A 20,821-nucleotide genomic window follows, 5' to 3' on the forward strand; every position below is an offset into this window, starting at 1 on the left:
GTAACATAAACACAACTGGTGGCATCCACTGGGCTCGCTGCGCGTGTCCCCCAAACGCATAATTATCTCTCTACAAGGCACATTCTTGGTGCGCGGCCATGCCTCAGTGCCAGGACCCCAGGCCGTCTTCCTGCATTCCTGGGCTGTGACACCACCACGCAGAGGCCTGTGCTCGGCCAGATGTGTGCGGAGCTGCCGTGGCCCCGGCCCAGCTTGGGGCAGGCCCGACCGACACTGCAGGCGGGACAAGGCCACAGGGCACGGGGACTGCCCAGTGCACCGCCGGCCGGTCGTGTGGAGGTCCCAGAGCCCGGCTGACACTTCCTGCCTGCAGCAGGGCCCGGCCCTGAGGGGGTCATTGTCCCTCAGCCCTGGGGTGATGGCCCTCCTTCCTGTTCTGCGAGGAGAGGCCCCACCAGATCTGAATCCGAGGGAGGCCAGCGGGATTGAGGGCGTGAGTGGCCCCCCAAGGGCTCTGTAAGGCGAGGCCAGAGGGTAAAACCATGCTCCTCAGTCTGCACATCAGGGACCTCAGGGACCAGCTGGGAAGGGATAACTTGACCCACAAGCACATGGGGGCCTGCCAGCCAGGACAGCCCCACCCAGAGGGGTGGACATCACCCAGGAGCCCCTGGAACAGCCTGTTCCTGGCCTGGTGGGCCGAGGCCACCTTCCTCTGAGAAGCCCAGGAATCTGGGAGAGGGGAGGCCTCATCCGAAACTCATTGCGAGGGCCGTACAATGATTTTTTAAGGTATATTTTTATTGATTTCAGAGGGGAAGAGAGAGGGAGACAGAAGCATCAAGAGCACATGCCCGCGTAGGATGATTATTAAAGGATCGCGCAGGAGCTGTCACACCCATTAGGAGTGTAACTGTTCTGAATGCTGGATGAGAACCCTGAGCTAGGCCCTCGGCTGTGTGGCTTTGGGTGAGTGGCTCACCCTCTCTGTGCTGTGGCCTTTTCACTTATAAAATGAGGGTGACGACAGTGCACATCTCACCGGGAGGTTGTGCCGCCAACAAAATGCAGGTCCCTGGTGCGTGCTGAGTACCAGGCACTTCAGTCCTCGTGGTGGAAATCTGTGTGCACAAACGAAGGTCGAGGGGTCTGTTCCGTCCACTGGGGGAGGCGGGGCTGCAGCCCTCTGACCCACTGCTTCCTGGGGTGTGGAGCCAGGCCAGCATCCCCCACCCACTCCCACGCAGCCTCCTTCCAAACACCAGCTTGGTCACTGGTCCCCGATGAGGCGAGAGAGGGCCCCTCATCGGTGTCCACGGGTGCAGCCAGGGGCCTTCAAACACGGTCAGGGTTGATCTCGATGACTCGATCGCCAATTGCTCGTGTTTCTTTCTTTATATTTTCCACTTTTCTGGCCTTTCTGGCTTTACTTTCACAGCACGTTTCCCATGTTTGTTTAAGACTAGAAAGCCCTGTTACTAAAATCCCTGTCCCTTCTCCTCAGCAAACCCTTCTCTGCTCTGGTCACCAGCCCAGGACCCCCCAACCCAGCTCAGAGCACCCCCTGCTCTGTGCGAGAGTGGCCATGGGCCTGCCCTCCAACCTGCCGCCCGGCTCTCCCTGGCCCACCTCGCCCTCCGTCGGGGCTTCCCCTGCACAGCTGAGCCCACCTGTAGCATTCCTCATTCTCCACGGGGCTCCCTGGAGGGACAACAGGTGACGGCAAAGGAAGGAAACCAGGGCTGGTGAGAAATTTCATCCCACACCCCCCGTTGGCCTCCCCTCCTCCGTGACTTGCATGTCCTGCATCACCCGTCGTTGGGACCTCAGTCTCCTACCCAGGCACCAGGAAGAGCCCCCCGGCAGGGCTGGAGGTTGGAGGACAGGGCATCGGATGAGCTCCTCTGCATCCCTACAGACCCTCCCACCAGCCCAGGTGCCCCCTTGAGGGGAGATGGAGACAGGGAACCCCAGTCCCAGCAGGGGGGTCTTCCACCCCCTCCATCTGTGTGAACTGCCATGCAGGGGGGGGTGGGGAGTGAGGGGGCTCCAGCCCAGGCCCATGAAACTGTGCTGACTCCAGAGAAGGCGGAAGATGTGGCCACCCCCCCCCACCCCCCCGCAGCTCCCCATCTAAGGATTCGTCTTTCAGCTGTTCGAGTTCCGGCCCATGTTCCCAGGACATACGTCTCCTCACGCAAACCGTCACCCATGCTCCTGCCCTTGCAGTGGCCAGGTCCCCCACAAGGGCCGTGTGCCTGTGCCTGGTCCCCAAAGTGGCCTCGAAGACATCGCTCAGGTGAGGGACACGGCAGCCCTGCCTCCCTGTTGCCCAGAGGGCCTGGCATCTGGAGGTTCATCCCTCTCTTCTGCCCCCACCCCCCCGGCTGGGCTCGCTCCCAGTGACCTGCAGCCAGCACAGGTAGACGCCCCTGAGGGAAGAGGGCAGCTGTCAGGGTCGAGCTCCCCAGGACGAGGAGGAGGACAGCGGGTCAGCCCCCGGCTCTTCCGGACCCTCCCCGATGGCCTGGCATGTCCATGTCAGACAGGAAGCGCATCCAGAGCTGGACCTGCTCGGACATCTCATGGCAACACACGCATGATCCCATTGGGAAACACCACAGACCCAGCCCAGCCTTTTCTGCGTGGGTGGAGGCAGAAACGGCTTTGTGGGAGCCAGGCCCTGGATGGAAGTGCTCCCACCTGGGGCCCACTGCCCTCCCGTGTGCAGCTTCATCAGCTCACAGCCCTGAGATGCTAATGGCTCACACATGTGCAGCCGCCTGCCTCCTGCCTCTTCCCTTTGATTTGGTATCAAATGCTGGTGTAGGTGGGAGTGTGCTGGCCGGGGCGGGAGCTGGGGAGGGACAGCCATCCCCTCCCACACCCATGGGGGTGGGGGCAGAGGCCCCGTGGTTTTCCAGAAGCCTTTGTGTGGGCACAGAGGGGTGGGGAGGCCGTGGGAACCTCTCCTACTTCTCTTTTCCTTTTTTTCTTTTCAATATATTTTTATTGATTTCCGAGAAGGAGAGAGAAACATCAATAATGAGAGGGAATCATTGATCGGCTGCTTCCTACACACCCCACACTAGGGATCCAGCCCGCAACTCAGGCCTGTGCCCTGACCAGGAATCAAACCACGACCTGCTGCTTCATAGGTTGACGCCCAACCACTGAGCCCCCTGGCCAGGCCTCTCCTAGTTTTCTTTTGCAAAGGCTGCCCACTGAGCGCCCTTGGTTCTTAGGGGCCTCAGAGCCTTGCAGGGAGGCAGCTGGAGGTTGGGCAGGTCTGGGGCCAGAACTTGTGGAGCCTGGACCAGGCTCTGGACTTGGTCCCCAGTCCACAAGAAACTCCCTGCCAGGCTGTAGGCACGACACACGCCTGCACCCCTCCAGAGCCGGGCGCTGGCAGCCAGAACACGTTGGCATGGGAAGGAGGGATACTGTCTTCAGGATGGGGATTGCGTCAGCCCCCAGGGAGCCATAGCTGTGAGCCCTGCAGGGCCTCCACCAGCATGCACTCCCCTCGGCCCCTGGACCCATTGCCCGCATGGTGCAGCTGTGACGAACAGCCCGGAGCCGTCTGCCTTGGCCTTTGCAGTCATGCCAGGGCCCGGTCTCCCTCAAGGGTGGTTCTGCTTTGTGCTGCTGCCCTGATCTGTCCCATACACCCCAGGCCCCTGCCCATGTCCCATGGCCTTCATCTCGGGCCCCAGTGAGGGGCTGCAGCCAGCATCCTCCGAGCAAATCCGCCAAGAGTGACAGAGGAGGCTCAGGAGGGGCCGCCCGTGAGGAAAAGGGTCCAGGGCACTGGGGAGAGGGGGAACCACAGGTGGGTCCAGTTGGGGGGGTCGCTGAGATGGGTGAAGACCGGAGGAGGGCCCCGCGCTGTCTGGATCGAGAGGTTGACTCAGGACGGGTGAGACCAGGTGTGGGCAGGAGCATCCCAGCAGCTCCAGAAGCCACACCTGAGATCCTGCGGCCTGCAGTGAGCTCACAGGCAGCAGGTTACAAGGTAGCATTAGTCAGCAAATAGGAGGGAAAAATACCCCAGGGATGGAGGGGCACAAAGAGGGACAGAGACAGAGGGAGAGACAGGGAGAGACAGAGGGAGAGACAGAGACAGGGAGAGACAGAGACAGGGAGAGACAGGGAGAAACAGGGAGAGACAGAGGGAGAGACAGGGGGAGACAGGGAGAGACAGGGAGAGACAGGGAGAGGTGGGGAAAGAGCTCGATTCTTTACAAATCACAGGAAAAGCACACCTGCCCTGCAGTCCCCACCTGTACGGACGGAGTCATGTTCCTGACTTTGAGCTTCTGATAAGTTATGAGCTTGTTTCTAAAAATGTAGACACATAACAGCATTTTACACACTTTAGGGGAATTCACCAGCACCCAGTGCCATCGGGGGACCTGCTGCGCCCCCTCAGCCCCAGGTGAGCGGGTGCACTGGTGTGTTCGTCTCCCATAAACTCGTGCTGAAAGCAGCAGTTTATAATGCAAAGATTTGAGGTCTGGAGTCTGAGCCACACGGGCCTGAGATCAAGGTGCCCAGGGCCTGGGCCCTCCGGAGGCTCCAGACCTCAAATCTGCTTCTTGCCTTTTCTTTTCTTTTTTCTTTTCTTCTTCTTCTTCTTTTTTTAATACATTATGACACCTTATTAATTTATTAAAGGTTGCTTCTTGCCTTTTCAACTCCCGGAGGCCAGGCCCTTGCTGGCCTGTGACTCCCTTCCCTTCCTCCACCTGCACAGCCGTCTCCTGGCCACCTCAGTCCCCACCCCCACCCCCTCTTCCTCCTGCTTCATTTCTCAGGCCTGTGGATCCAGGCCACCAGTGACACATTCACAGGGGCCACTGGGGCCACTCACCATAGACACAGGACAGTGTCCGATGACAGAAATGGGCCCCATGCGTGGACACGTGGCTCACTGGGCAGGAATCACAGAAACTCGGCTGTCAATAGGAGACCCTGTTCCCCGGTCATGGGGCCGAGCAGTGTTCTCGGTGCTGACAGGAGGCAGGAGTCCAGAGCTGACTTTGTAAGTGGCCAGGCGCTGGATCCCTTTCCTTACCCCTCCCCCGTCTCCCCAGCCTCCAAGTCACATCTGCTCCTCCCAGAAACCAGCCCAGAGCTCAGACCACAGGGCTCACATTGCACCTCACCTCACCTCTCACCCACCCACGCCCCCCCTCACACCAGGATGAGTCACATCTGGGGGGCCAGCCTCCCCAAGGGTCCCAGTGCTGGAGCCGGAGCACAGCCCCAGAGAGTCTGACTCAAGGCCCCAATTCTCCCCCAGCCAAGAAAGCAGGGTGCCCCAGGCTGAAAGGACACCCGTTGGGGGGCCAGCCTGGCCTGGGCATCCGGTGGGGCCCTTGCCTGGGGGCCAGCTTGCTACCAGAAGCCAGGACAGGAACACCCACATGAGGTCTTGAGGTTCCCCTGGGTCCTAGTTGGCTACACAGGTGGGTGCAGACCCTAGCCAGACCCCACATGAGCACATACACCCCACAGCTGTGGCCCACAGGAAACAAGACCCAGGGTTTGAGGAGATGCTCCCAGCTGGAGGCCACAGGGTTAGCCTGACTCTTCAGGTGTCAGGCCAAGGTAAGGGGGGTCGGGGGGAGAGATGGGTGCCCCTGAGCATCAGGGTTCAGGGTCCCGAGTCCTCGGGGCATCCAGACCCCAACAGCAGTCACGGCCAGGGTCCCTCCCCACATTTCCATGGGGAGGTGGTGGGGGCGGGGAGGGCAGACGAGTGGAGAGGAAGAGCGCGCCCAGGATTCACTTCCCCGGCACAGGAGGGAGGCACAGGCTGCAGGGAGCTCAGAACGTGTGTTTCCTGATTGTGATGTCACTGGACAGGCCCAAACCAGGGTTCTTCCCACCGGCATGTGTTAGAAGAGGGTCCCAGTGACACTGAGTCAGGAGAACAAGGACATCCCTTAGAACTTGCCCGGGAGAGGGTTTGGGGGATCGTGTCTGGGGCCTGCAGTGGGTGGGGAAATGCAGAGGTGAAATCAGTGAAGTCTCATTTCTGGAAATGAAGGAGGAGGGAGCAGGGAAACTGGTGCTGGGAGGCCTGGGCTTGTGCTTCCAGCAGGAGGTAGAGGAGGGAGGGGCAGTGGGGCCGTTGGACAGGACAGGTGGGATCTGGAGCACATGGTGAGGGGGCTCCCACATGACTCCCCCTCAACCTCTTTATGGAGCCACAGAAGGGTCCACTCCAAAGTGACCGGACCTTTATCCACAGGCAGAGCATGGATCAGAGGACCCTAGGGAGACCCTCCAGGGCCTCACCTGGTCCCTCAGGGCTGCACAGCGTGGGGGCTTCCCCCAGGACCGACGCGGAAGGCTGGCATACACAGTGGTCTCAGATGCCCACATGAGGCTCTGGGCAGCAAGAGGGCACCGGCATAGGGGCTCTGTGCTCCTTCAGAAATGGGGACCCTCCAGGCCTGCCCCATGCCCAGCAGCCCTGACGGCGCGGGGATGTTGTGCTGGGCACTAAGCTCATAGGCCATGGAGAGCGAGGCTCCTGGGTGCCAGGCCACCGTCAGCAGTGCTGGACCTCACCTGACCCCCTTGCAGACCGTCTCCCACCGAGAGAATGCTGCTGTGCACCTGACATCGCTCACAGGTCAGGCCCATGGGTCCCATCATCCCTGCACTGATGTCAGGAGGAAGCCACCCCCGAAACCGAAACCTGACATTCTGGTTCTGCAGCCTCGGCTGCCCTGCAGGCCTCCTGTCCCAGTCCGTGGGGCTGAGCCAGCACAGAGAACCCAGCACAGCCCAGGAGCCCAGGAGCAGGTCAGCTGTCCTCGCTGCTGCTGTCACATATCCTCCGGTCAAAACCCGCCAGCTATTGGCTACAGGGGGACCTGTTCCTGTCACCAACCAGCAGCTTCAGGCCAGTGCCCTGCTTCCTGTGGTGCAGGTGCTAAGCACCTGCTTCTTGTTGTGACCTGCAGGAGCTCACAGACCTGTGCCAGCACACACCTGGGCCAGGGCACCTGTCAGGACACGCCTGAGCCAGGGCCCACCTGTCTGTATACATGTGAGCTGGTGCACACCCATGTTGGCTCACAGACCTGTGCCAGCACACATCCGGGCCAGGGCCCACCTGTCAGTACACACCTGAGCCAGGGCCCACCTGTCTGAATACATGTGAGCCGGTGCACATATGTGTCAGCTCACACCTGTGTCAGAGCACACCTGGCCTGGCACACTGCATCTGCCTATGGCCACACGGTGCCTGTCTTCAGTGCAGCCAGCATGATGCTCACTGACCACTGTGGGCCTCTCCTGGGTTGTCTTTTGGTCTCACAGCTGCTGAGACATCACCTGATTCATAGCTGAGGACGTTGGCCCAGGCCTGATAATTTGACACCAGTGACCCTGTACTGGGGTACATGGTGTCCCCCAAAATTCACATCTATCCAGAAACTGTGAACGTAAACTTATCTGGAAGTGGGTTTTTACAGCTGTGATCACATTGAGGTCACTGGGCCCCCACCTAGTGACCGGTGTCCTAAGAGAAGGTCAGCGTGGACACAGGACACGGAGGGGAGAAGACCCGTGACGACAGAGGGGAGGTGGGGACGCACAGGACTGTGCAGCCACTATAAACCGGAGACACAGGTAGGCTCCGTCCCTGGAGCCTGGAGGGAGCGCCAGCTGCCCTGGCCTCAGAGAATGTGGGGTTGAAGCCCCCGTTGTGGTCACTTGTGATGGCAGCTACAGGACACTCTCCTCCTTGAGGATATGGGGTCACTGATCCCCGCCCTGTCCAGCCCCTGGGTGTCCAGAGGCTGCTGTGGGCTGGGGCATTGGGGGAAGTGGGGGTCCAAGAGCAGGATCTGGGTTAACAGGAGGAGGAGGGGGCATCTGGCTGAGACCAGCACATCCCTGGAGTGTAGGGGTCACAGGGCACTTAGTGGGCCATGGAAGCCCTGCCGCCAGGGCCCTGGGGCTCCCAGGGGAAGCCCTCTGTCAGTGCCCAGCTCAGCACCGGGCACCAGCCTGGCCACTGCTGTGCCATCGCCCATCAGGTGGGGGCACTGATTCCCTGGAGGGAGGCCGCTGCAGCCCCAAATGAGCTGGGCTGGCAAACCATGTTCTTTAAAAAGCAAAAACCAAATGAAAACAATGACAAGTATTTGGCTCCACAGATCTCCGTGGTAAGACACACTGTGAACATAGGCAAGCTTTGCACAAAGCCTGGTGCTGGGGTTCGCCTGGGCCACGGCCCCCCAAACACCAGCCAAATGCAATGAAGTCGGGTGTCTTTGAAAAACCACTTGCACTGGCACACACAGGCACGCGAGTGTGTCCTATGGGCATTTCTTTTTTTAAAAAAAATATAATAACTTAGTTTGCATTTTACAGCATTTCCAACCAATCGGTTGGGGTCTCCTTGGCCGGAACCTCGTGCGTCAGACTCCACACGTGATCGCCGGGCGTCCACCCCAATAATTCGGTCACCCCGCAGCCACCCCGCTGTCACTCCACAGCCATCTCGCAGGGGTTCAGCCCCCTCGCTTCTGCGTCCCGGTACATCCGCTGGAAGTCCTCTAGGCGTGGGGCGCAGCCGAGCCGGGCCTCCCCAAAGTGCATGTGTCCCGTGAAGAGGAACTCGCCACGCCCGGGCCGGACGCCGCAGGCCAGCAGCGTGGAGATGCGGCCCCGCCAGCCGCCCCCGGGCGCCGCACGGAACACCCTGCTCTTCTGCCGGTAGATGCGGCTCACGCGCAGGTGGATGGCCGACTCCTGCCGCTCAGGGGCGTGGGTGACGTCCTGGATGGCTCCTCGGACCACTGCGGAGGGGAGGACACGGGTCAGTGAGATGGGCGGGGCCAGGCCAGTGCGGGGGACAGAGGACGGACCAGTGAGGTGGGCAGGGATGCCCACGGAGCAAACAGCGTGCTGCCATTCATGTGAGCGGCCCTGGGATGGACGCCGGTCCTGACCTCTGCATCCCAGAAATTCTCCTTAAAGAGACAACTCCTGCCCTTGCCGGTTTGGCTCAGTGGATAGGGCGCTGGCCTGCGGACCAAGGGGTCCCGGGTTCGATTCTGGTCAAGGACACATGCCCGGGTTGAAGACTCCTCCCCACCCAGGCCCCGGTTGGGGCACATGCAGGAGGCAACTAATCGATGTGTTTCTCTCACACGGATGTGTCTCTCTGTCTTTCCCTCTCTCTTCCACTCTCTCTAAAAATCAATGGGAAATAAAAAAAAGAACGGACAACTCCTGGCGTGAGGCTGCCGGGGGTGGTCCTGCACGCGGCTCTGTCAGAGGCAGGAGGCCCAGCCACACACGTGGGAGAACATGGGAGAAACAAACCACTTGGTGCGTCAGATGTTCAAGTTGGGACAAGAACAGTAACGAGAGTTAATACACAAGATCTGCATCAAGACTGGAGATGGGTGACGCTCAGGGGCGGAGGGTGAGGGAGGACAGGGCAGAGAGAGGGCTCATGACAAAGGGTCCGCCCTTGTGGGCCCAGCAAGAAGCCTGCAGTTCCACAGGAACCTGCCCTCGGGGTGGCTGCCCTCGGGCTCGGGCTCAGGGCACCTAGCTGTGCCAGCCGCCATCCTCTGCCAGAGCTGAGTCCCTGACCTCGGCCCTGGATCCTACCAGGACCTGGAACTCCCACTGTGGCCCCTGCGGGGGGCCTGGTGGAGGATGAGGCTCTGAGGTGAGGCTTCCAGAGCGATGACGTCACATGCAAAGTGGGACACTGCCCCTTGATCACCTGAAATAACAGGAATTCCCAGCCCTCTCCCTGCCCGGCGCTAGGTCCCTTCCCTGGGGCTGGAGTCACGGGGGTGCAGCCCTGTGACCATAGAAGAGGGGCACCAAGCCCAGGGTCCTCACAGCCTCCTCCCTGCAGAGGTCGGTGCCAGCGCCGGAAGGTTCTCTGGGACCAGGTGGGGTGCCCTCCCCGCGGCGGGAACCAGGGCACTCACCGAAGTCACTGGTGCAGACCGCCAGGAGCACCTCGGTGTCACTGCAGGGCCGGCAGGGAGCTGCAGGAGAGGGCAGGGAGGGGGAGCGTCAGGCAGGGCATGGGCGTGCACGGATACAGACCTGCCCCACGGTGGGCCCCGCCACACCCCAGAGGTGCTCTGATTTCCGGCAGCGCCTCGACGACCCCAGGCGCCAGAATCACACTGCGGCCTCCGCGTGCGGGCAGGGGGCTGACTGCAGGGACCCCAGGCCCACCGCCCAGGGCAGGACAGGCCTGTCCCCACTCAGTGGTCGGAGCAGCTGTGCCCCACGAGCAGCTACTGGGCTCGGTGAAATCCTTCCATGCCCAACACCAATGCAGACCAGCCTGCGCTGAGCAAAGCCTGTCCTTCCGCTGGCCTGAGCCAGCGCTGCCATCACTCCACCTCCGCAGCCACACCCTGAAATGCCAGGGCCGACCCCTCACACGCTGCCTGCTCCCCAGCATCCCCCCTCCTGCCTCCATGCCCAGGGGATCGAGACTCTGCCTGGGAGGACCCATGAGGCCGCAGCCTACTAGGTGTACCGGTTAATAATGTAGATTTTTTTCAATAGATGGAGTTACACATATGTTGATATATATGCAATTTGATATGTATGCTATTTTGTTTTATTGACAACATGTTCAAAACTTCATATGTCAAATTTTCTGAAGGTGTTAACATCATAGATATTTTTACGCTTAAAAATGTCGAATTTCGTGCCAAAAAAAAAAAAGAACATTTGCGGGAAGTTTTAATTCATTACTTTATTTTGAAGAAAAGTGCTGCTGAAAGTTATCATATACTTTGGGAAGCTTATGGTGAACATGCTCCATCTCAAGACACTTGTGAACGCTGGTTTAAACGCTTTAAAAGTGATGATTTCGATGTGAAAGACAAAGAACGTCCAGGTTAACCAAAAAAGTTTGAAGACCAACAATTACAAGCATCATTGGATGAAGATGCGTGTCAAACTCAAAAATAACTTGTGGAAAGATTAAATGTTGCTCAGCAAACAATTTTCGATTGTTTACAATTAATGGGAAAGATTTTAAAGGAAGGAAAATGGGTGTCACATCAATTGAACGAAAGACAAATGGAAAACTGAAAAGTCATCAGTAAAATGTTGCTTCAACGGCACAAAAGAAAGTCCTTTTTGCATCGAATTGTGACTGGCAAAGAAAGTGGATTTATTTTGAGAATCCGAAACGCACAAAATATCGGGATGATCCAGGTCAACCATCAACATCGACTGCAAGGCCAAATCGCTTTGGAAAGAAGACAATGCTCTGCATTTGGTGGGATCAGGAAGGTGTGGTGTATTATGAGCTTCTAAAAACAGGTGAAACCGTTAATACTGATCGCTACCAAAAACAAATAATCAATTTGAACCATGCTTTGATCGTAAAACGATCAGAATGGGCCAGAAGACGCACCATCACACACTTCAAAACCAGTACGAAGAAGTGGAAATTTGGGTCTCTGAATGGTCTGCCTCAAAACAAGAAAAGTTCTATTGGGACGGTCTCCACAAATCACCTGAAAGATGGGGGAAATGTGTAGGTAGCGATGGACATTACTTTGAATAAAGCACTTTCGATGTTTCTCTTGAAATTATCGTGTTTTCTTTGGATCACAATATCTGCATTATTAACCGGTTAATAGTTAACCCATATTATTAACCAGTTAATAGTTAATCTGCACTATTAACCAGTTAATAATTAATCCGAATTTTAACAGGTTAATGGTTAATCCGAATTATTAACCGGTTAATAGTTAATCTGCATTATTAACCGTAATAATGTGGATTTTGTAATCAAAGAAAACACGATAATTTCAAGAGAAACATCAAAAGTGCTTTATTCAAAGTAATGTCCATCGCCAGCTACACATTTTCTCCATCTTTCAGGTAATTTGTGGATACCGTCCCAAAAGAACTTTTCTTGTTTTGAGGCAGACCATTCAGAGACCCAATTTTCCACTTCTTCATACGTTTTGAAGTGCTGCTCAGAAAGTGCGTGTGCCGTCGGTCGGAACAAGTGGTCATCTGAAGGAGCAATACAACAACATAGCATATATATCAAATCGCATATATATCAACATATGTGTCACTCCATCTATTGAAAAAATACCCGCATTATTAACCGGTACACCCAGTAAAGGTATCGTGAACGAGGCCCTAGAACCCTCCTAAATCCCCTTCCTCAGACCCCACCTGTCCTTGGTCCCCAGTGACCCCTCTAAACACCTCCAAATGCCTTTCAGAGCAGCCCAGTCACAGAATCCCGAGTTCCCTGAAACCCCTACCTGGGTGGGGTGGCTTCCCCCAGCCAAAGCCCTGCTCCCCCAGCCCGTCCCCCTCCTCTCAGGTGGGCACATGGTCTCAGAAAGGTGTGGGGTTTGGGGGTGGGGGAGGCAGAAACCTAGGGCTCTGGTGACTCCCCCGGGGACAGTGCACTCCTTCACTCGGGGGTGGGTTTGGGAAAATACAATTTATTACTTGACGACCACATTGCTCCTCTCAAGGCCTCTCCCTCACCCAGTTTGAGTTTCTAAGTTTTTGCACAAATTCTCCTGACTCCATAGAAACCTGAGGCCCCCCCACGACCCTTTCCTGTTCTAAAGGCCCCAGAACGTCCCTGGCCTTGGCACTCACTGGGCCTGAACGACGCTAATCCTGTCTGGGTGCCCGGCTGGCTGCCCTTGCAGCCGTAGAACAGGGTTGAGCAGGGGCTGCCCGACCCCCTCCAGGAGCAGCAGTGACTCGGGGACCTGGGGGGACCAGGCAAGGCACAGACGAGCAGCAGCAGAGAGGCCTCCGGGGCCGGGATGTGCGTGGCCATGGGGCCCGGCACACAGTGTCTCTGGGGTGCCTGGGTGGACGTGAGCGTCCAGAGCGCTGGTGCCGCCGTCCCGCCTCCGGGCAGTGTGGGTGCAGCGTCCCAGTGCAGCTCAGCGAGGCCTGACTCACCCCCCCTCACCGCCCGGCTCCTGTGAAGTTATCAGGAGCTGCAGAGCAAGAACAGCCTGTTGAATGGGATGGAAGCCGAGTCCACCCAGCCTCCAGGCAGGCACCTCCCCGCCCAGCTCCAAACCCCAAGCCTCGGCCTGCAGGCGTGGACCCCAGCCTCAAGGCCTATCTTAAAAAAGGGGTGGTGAGCCCTGGCGGGTGGCTCAGTTGGTTGGAGTGCCACCCCACACAGCGAAAGGTTGCGGTTCGATCGGGGGCAGGGGGGGGGGGCACATACAGGAGGCAACCAATCGGTATTTCTCTCCGGCATCCATCTCTCTCCCTCTCTCTCTCTCCCTCTCTCTCTCTCTCTCTCTCTCTCTCCCCCTTCCTCTCTTTCTAAAATGAATAAAACATATCTTCGGGTGATGATTTAAAAAAAACAGGGTGGCCAACTGGGGACCCCTCATCCCTCTCGCCCGCTGTGGACCTGCCGCCCATGGAGCCGCACGCGGGCATGATGACGAAGGAGCACACAGCACGGCCGGCTCTGAGGGCTCGTGTGCCCCTGGTTTTATTCTGGCCTGTGAGCAAGAGGCGGGAGCAGCGGTGCCTTCCCATCCTGGCTGGCATACCCAGTGCCCATGGGATCAGAGGCCCAGCTGGGGGTCCCTCTGCTAGTGGGGGCCGGCCTCAGCAGCTCTCCCCAGAAGGCAGGTTCCCCTCAGCCACCAGGTGTGCGGTGGGTGCAGCGCAGGTGGGTGGGAGGCGAGGATCTGTGCAAGCCCTCCACGCATGTCCCAGGATCCGAGCCAGCTGAGCTAGGCCAGGGGCACCACCCAGAGGCAGTAATCGAGGGGCCCAGGCGACACGCTGTGATCAGACCCTAGGCCTGGGAGCGTGTGACCCTGCCTGGAGCTGTGCCCTCTACAAGGGTCACGGGCCCTGGGACCTCGGCTGAGGGCTGAGGACAGAGGTGGACACTAGCCTCCCCGGCTCACTCCCAGCCCCACTGCAGAAGGTGTGGGGACCCGGCGGCCCTGGGGGAAGGCAGTCAGCAGTCAGCAGCCCTGGAAGCCCCAATGAGCCGATACCATCGACGGCTGAGCTAATAAAGCGTCACCCTGGAGACTTCCCTCCTACAGCTCTGAGCTTCACAAAGCAGAGGTCACCTTTGTGGAAACCCAGTCTGTGGACGCCAAGAGAAGCAATCTGGAAACAATTATTAATCGGAGTCGGGCTCATAAAGGCTGTGGAATGCACTGGTCTCAGGCGCATCCAATCTCCTTTCCTTACGGGGAGCCGGGGAGGGGTGGCCAGCGGGCTGGTTGGAATGCTGGCCCGTGTCTCATGGAGAGGGGAGGGCTGGGGTGTGGACGTCCCAGGAAGGTTACTCTGGAATGTACATAAATGAACTGAACGAAGGAGAAAATAACAGGGTCAGGGAGACGGGTCAGGGCCATGCAGGGGCCCAGGTGAGGACGCAGCGCAGGAGGGAGGGAGTGGGCGGGTGCCTTCTGTCAGAACCTTGCTGCCCTGAGGGGCTTGCAGATGGTCAGATGGACCCAGGTCCCGACTGCCCGCGTAAGGACGACCGGGTGGACAAACAATTTCCAGAGAGAAAACCGTACGTGAGGGCACCCAGTGGTCAGCTGGGGACAGGCGGGCAGTAGATGCTGAGCTGTAACAGGGAGTGAGGAGAAGGGAGAAACCAGAATGCGGTGAACGCAGCTGGAACGTGGTTTGTATTCACGGAGACCAAGCAGGCGCTGAGCTGCCGGCAAAGGCTCTGGAGCCGCCTCCGACGATCAGCCTCCTCCACCTCTGAGGTCGCACAACCCCAGGCCCCAGAAGACCCGCCAAGGTCCCAGCTGGCCACCAGCACCTCCTCCTGTCCTGCTCCCTCCCGACCTCTTCCTCGCCAGGAAGGCCACACCCTTCCACCCCAAATGGGCAAGGCGAAAAAATTACACAATAATTACAGAGGCCAGAGAAGCCGCCAAGGCAGGAAATAAACGATCCTTGCAAAAATACGAAGTTTTCTCCTTTCCTGTTTCCCGGCAATACTGAGGTTTCTTCACACTCCTGAACTTTGCTACTCACCCCCACAGCCATCAAGGCCACCCCCAAACGCCGAGGTGCCAGAGAGGGCCCCTCAGCAGGGGGCTGTGCACCCCTGGGACCACCCTGGGGCTCATCTGCCCCCAGCTCATCAAACAGAGCGGGTTTAAAGGGGACAGGAGATGAGGCCCATCAGGCCTGTGGGACCGGGGCCGCCCACCACCTCTGGTGCCCCTGAGCCTGTGACGGAGCGACTTCCATGTGTTCACAGCCAGCACGAGGGCCGTGGGCTTCTGCCCCCCTCCAGCTGTGGATCTGAAATTCCGTTGTCTCCCCCCTGGTCGGCTCCCGGAGGTGGGGATGCTGTAGGTGGACGGCCCAGGAGCCCAGAGCGTGGATGTGCCCAAGTGGTCGGCCCCTCAGCAGTAAAAAAACAGACTGGAATCCGGGGCCTCCCTGGGCTGCCCCACACGAACCGGGGACACAAGGTCTGTCTTGGTTCCCCAGTGCCTGACGCAGTGACCCCCCCTCCCTCCCTGGCTGGTCACCCCCACACACCCACCAGCCCACTGGGTGATGGCGGGTCCTGGAGGGCCTGTTTCCTTGAGTGCTGGGACCCCGGGGAGGACAGTCCCCCCAGCAGCCAGGCCAGGTTCCATCCCGAGACCCCAACCGATGTTCCACGCATGGCCCTGAGCTGCATCTGGCTGCTCCCTGCCTTTCACGTCCTGCCAGATGGGTTCAGTGCCATGGAAGGGGCGTCCACGTTACTCAGGTGCCCTGGCGAGGCCCACAGAGACGGTGAGGGTTGGGGGGTGCACAGGGAACCTGTGGCAGCCAAATCCCATCCCCCTGGGCTGGGGTCCCCTCCCACTGCCCGCCGTCTGCACCTGCCCGGGGGCTGCCTGCCTCTCCCTTCTTGGCTAGTGGTTCATCGAGGAAGCTGACTATGCAACCCCAGTGGCCAGGGGGCCAACACGTGCTGTAAACACTCCCAGCCAACCAGGCAGAGGTGCAGTGGGCAACAGCTCACCTCCTGCCAGGCTCAGCCGGGAGCCTCTCCCTCGGAAGTCAGCACGACTGTCACTCGCGCTCGTCAGCGGGAGAAGGCGGTGCTCACGCCCAGGTACATCCATGGTCTCTGGGCTCACCAAGGCCGTGGGCAGCCAGGGCCAGAGCAGGACGGAGCCGGCAGCCACGCTCTCTCCGAGAGCCCGCCCGGCCCAGGGGCGTCACGGCCGCCAGATGGCCAGTGCCGACATTCCACATTTCACACCCATTCCTCCGGCATTAAAGGCTTAGGGGCCGTGCCCCGATGAAAGATGAAAGGCGAGCACCCCGGGCAGAGGAGATGCCCCGATCTCCCGACTCCCAGAGCCCTGGGTGCCTCGGGGTCTCCGTTCCATGCCTGACCCTCGCTGCCACTTGGGGCCACATTACTCTCCATTTGGGGGCGTCCTCTCACTGTGGGGTGTTAACAGTGTATGGGCCTGGCCCCCACCCGGCAAGGCCCCAGCACCCCCACCTGACCATCATCCCAGCTGGTCACCAAGAAAACAGCTCCCAGGACAACACACACACACGCACACATGTACACACACGTGCACACATGTGCACACACCCCAAAAGGCATCTTGCTCCTGGAATTGATGCAGATATCTGGCAGCCCCACCCTAAACATCACCCAACACATTGGGACACTGTCATCCTCTGTGCCTCAGAGGGAGGGGGGGGCCTGGCCTCCAGGGTGGGACCTGCCCTGTATGAGCACCTAGGGGTCTTGGGCTCCTCCTCCATCTCCGTCCACGAAACTTTCCAAGGCCAACCCTGCCTCCACCCAGCACCTGGCAGAGCTGTCTGCTTTCCTCTGGAGAAAAGGGGATGGAAATCTAAAGCCAGCTCATCACCTTCCCACGTGAACACATACACCCTTGGCCACCGAGAGGCCCCTCCAGACCCGCCCCGGCTCCCAGATCCTCCCAGCCCCTTCAGAAGGGCCAGCAGCAGGGGCTCCTGCCTGCCGGGTGCCCACGGCAGCCCCACTCTGGCACGTTGCTGGAATCTCCACAGACACACCCCCACAAAATTCCTCCAGACCCCGGGACTGGCCCAGGGTTCAGGATGTCACTGCTTTCCACCTGGGATGTGGATCAGCCTCAATTCCCACCCAAGACCCGACGTTCCAGGGGCTGCACCCAAGGCCAGAAACGCTGGACCAGCTTGTGTCAGAGGAAATGCTGCGACCGTTGTTTGAAAGGTAACAGCACCCACTTCCAACGAGTCACGACGAGTCCGTGGAAGAAAAGCACATGAGGGGTGAGAGCCCATCACCGCTCTGACCTGCGGCCCTTCTTGGAATGCTGGTTACCCTCCGAAAACACACCCCTGGGAGATAAAGGTCTTGCAGAGTCCAAACAAGAACTTTCCAGAATGCAGGCAGCACACCTACATCCAACACCCATGACACTGCACAGGTACCCCCCCCCAGGAGGGCCCGTCCGCTAGCATCACGAAGCCCCTGGCCTCCCCCAGGTCTGAGGCACACCCTGGGGAACGCCCACAGAGGCTGTGCCGAGGGGGCCGGGAGAAAGTCAGAGAAGTCTGGCAAATGAGAAGGACCTGGGCTGAGGAGGGGGGCAGCCGGGAGCCCACCCCCCAACCCCGGCGTCACCCACCTGACAGAGCGTGCAGATCCGAGCCGGTGGGCCGGCTGCTCAGCTCGTACTGGAAGCCCGTGGTCCTCCGGCGGATGTCCTGCTGGGGCGTCGCCTCCACGAACAGGCTGCCCTGCTGGAAGCCGAAGCAGCGCACCTGGCCAGGCCCGTGGTCCCCGTCCCGGAACAGCAGTTTCAGCGCTCCAGTTTTCTCCAAATAAATATTGGCCCCAGAGGAGTCCCCAAGGGGCTTGATGCACAGAGTCAGGGGGCGGGAGGGCGAGACAACGTTGGGTCGCAGGTTGACGCTGAGAGCACCTGTCGGGTACATCCACTCCACAGCGCCCGCCGAGCAGCGCAGGTACACCTGCTCCACCTCTTTCCTGTGGGCCTCGTGGGTCAGCCCGCTGTGGAGAGGGGACAGCGTCAGCCAGGGCACCTCCCCACTCACCTGCACCACCTCCCACTCCAGCACTGGCTGCTCCAGGGGGGCAGCCAGCGCCCTCGGGCCCTCCCCACAAAGGACACTCGTATTGCTGGCCTGCTGGGCTGCAGCTGCAGGGCCGCAGTGCAGGAGAACCAGGGAAAGGATGGATCTTCCAAAACACAATCAAGGGAACACCAGGAGGCCCTAGCTGGCTTGACTCAGTGGATAGAGCGTTGGCGTGTGGACTGAAGGGTCAGGGCACATGCCCAGGTGGCGGGCTTGATCCCCTGGGGGGGGGGGGCGTGCAGGAGGCCAATCCATGATTCTATCTGATCATTGATGTTTCTCTCTATCTCTCTCTCTCTCTCCTTTCCTCTCTGAAATCAATAAAAAAATATTTTTAAAAAAGGAAACACCAGGACAACTCTGGCACCAGCCCAAGTTCCCACTGAGCATGAAGGACAGGAGGTACCCAGGACACACGTACATAAGTAACTCCCTCCAGGGAGCAGCTTATGAATCAGTGAGGAATGTTAGCCGTTGGGGGTCGTTGCTCGGGGTGTTTTTAGCGCCTCACTGGCAGGCATACTTTTTATATTTTCCTTATGGTGATGATTTGACTGCTTTTTCATTCATCTGAAAACCTGAAGACCCTCCACTGATCATCATATTTTAAAAAATAAACTCAAATGGCATCAAAGATATGAAAGTAAGGCAAGGTCCTCTCCAGGGGACAGACTTGGGAAGAAAAGTGTGGGGAAGCCAAAGGGTAGCAGACACCTCGTCTTCCCAAGGGGAGTTTCTAGAGAACCACGTTCAATTCCCTCCTGAGGAATCTGCGTAGAAAAGAATGAAGCTGCTGTGCTCTCCCTGAGACGGGTCTCGGTAAAGTCATTACATTACGTTTCAAGAAACTGAAACCATCGACTACGTTACCGTTTCTCTCCCCTCCTCCAAACTCGAATGTCAGTGTCAGCTTGTGCGCACACCTACGTCACAACCACCACGCAGCCTGGAACTCCACCAGTGACTGGGCTAAGTGTTCTGTTCCATGAAATTTGGTTCTGATCAGCTCTCAGACAGGTTCACCCGCATTCTTGGGATTTTTACGTGGCATAAACAAAGCTCCACTCAGAGCCCTGGCCCCAGTGCGTTACCAGAAACCCTTTCTGCCGAGCAGAAAACACAGAACATATGGTTTGCATTTACTGTGGGTGACTCATGCTCCCGGCTCCCAAAACCCTCACTTTCCACAGGACGGGCCCGCGGCGCAGTCACTCTGCAGGCCACATCAGAGGGAGGTGCCGGGAGGTGACCCTCCTAACCCCACACGCCCGGGGTCAGGAGCCGCCAGCCCAGCCTCAGACGCCTACCGGGGCTGCACACACGGAACCGACTAACAAATTACAGTCACATAAAACGCACACCAGCCCATCTGACACACAGGTGGGGGTGGGCGTAATTATATGCTGTGTGAAAAATTAGACTAAATGGTAAGTGGTTGCCACGGATCATTATAATCAGCTCTGCTCTTACGCAGCCAAAACAAACTTTACTAGAGTGCCCCTCCTCTCCGGGCTTCGGCCGCAAGGGGCAGTTGAACCCTTGCCCCGAGCCCAGGCGCCCATTCTTAATCCTCTCTCCCACAAAAACCACTCTGCCTAAGGCTTTCCTTCTCTGTCAGTGGGGCAAAGGGGGCCCTGGGGGTCGAGGGAGTGAAGAACCCATACCAGAGGCTTTGGATCCCTCACTAGGGCACCTTAATCGGAACCGTGGAGGCAGGAAGAGCGAGGGCCACCCTCCACCCACACCTCAGGCAGGGGCAGGGAAGCCCTCGTGGGGCGGCCCTCGGGGAGGTGGACCTGAGTCTGGGGGCTGCCACCCCCCAGCCTGCATATAGGACTGTGTACACCGTATGGGGAGCACCTGGCCCTGGTTATGCATAAGTCGCTCAACTAAAAGAGAACTAGGAACAAAATGAAGGAGGACATACAAGAAATGAGCCCCCCCCCCGCCCCCGTTACTTCACCCGTAAACTAACGTCCTCACTGGCCCACAGCGGAGGGTCTGGGCTACCACGGGCTCTCTGGGCTCTGCCCAGCTTCCCAAGCACCCAGAGCTCCAGGCATCCACTAGGCACCCCACACAGAGCTCACACCCATGTCAGTCCCATGTGGCATGCAAGACCCCATTTGGACAAACACCTCCACAGTCCACTAGTCTCTCAGCCCAGGACCTGCTGGCTTTTTTTAATTTTTTATTTCAGAGAGAAAGGGAGAGAGAGAAACATCAATGATGAGAGAGACTCATTGACTGGCTGCCTCCTGCACGCCCCACACTGGGGATGGAGCCCGAAACCTGGGCATGTGCCCTGACCGGGAATCGAACCGTGACCTCCTGTTTCATAGGCTGATGCTCAAACACTGAGCCGAGACCAGCCAGCCTGCTGGCTCTTTGAATAAGGACAGGACTCCTGGACTGTCTGGTTCCTACCAGGAAATAGAGCCACACTGCCCACCTCTAAGCTTCCAGCGCCACAGCAAACCTGAAAAAAACTTCTATTTATGCAAAAACACACCGGTGCCTGAATGTTCCCTGATGATGGTTTGTTGCGATATTCACATGGCATGCAAGTGACATCTATCCAGCCCCCGCCCCCCCCCCCCCCCAAAGCAACTGTTTTCTGATGTGATAAAGCTCTACTCAGCCTTAGGGAAGGAGAAGACTGGTTTCACCTTGGAGTACTTAAACCAAGTTAATGCCTTTT

General features: G+C 58.5%; 1 protein-coding gene across 4 annotated transcripts in view; it reads right to left on the reverse strand.

The window, feature by feature from the left end:
- Positions 1-8,128: 8,128 nt before the first annotated feature.
- The window catches only part of METRNL (meteorin like, glial cell differentiation regulator), a 14,019-nt gene continuing 1,326 nt past the window's right edge, over positions 8,129-20,821 (reverse strand). The window contains exons 1-4 of one of the 4 annotated variants that reach the window (XM_014449153.2): positions 18,991-20,710; positions 17,649-18,034; positions 9,942-10,001; positions 8,129-8,786 (exon numbers count right to left, since the gene is read on the reverse strand). In XM_014449153.2, coding sequence (XP_014304639.1) covers positions 8,473-8,786; positions 9,942-10,001; positions 17,649-17,958 — 684 coding nt within the window. In that variant the 5' untranslated portion in view covers positions 17,959-18,034; positions 18,991-20,710 and the 3' untranslated portion in view covers positions 8,129-8,472. Of the gene's footprint in view, positions 8,787-9,941; positions 10,002-17,648; positions 18,035-18,541; positions 20,711-20,821 lie in introns of those variants that run through there. The other 3 variants (XM_023747901.1, XM_006107164.3, XM_014449152.2) reach the window with 3 other exon arrangements.

Source organism: Myotis lucifugus, unplaced genomic scaffold (assembly GCF_000147115.1).
Source record: "Myotis lucifugus unplaced genomic scaffold, Myoluc2.0 scaffold_1044, whole genome shotgun sequence".
In the NCBI taxonomy this organism is placed as follows: Eukaryota; Metazoa; Chordata; class Mammalia; order Chiroptera; family Vespertilionidae; genus Myotis; species Myotis lucifugus.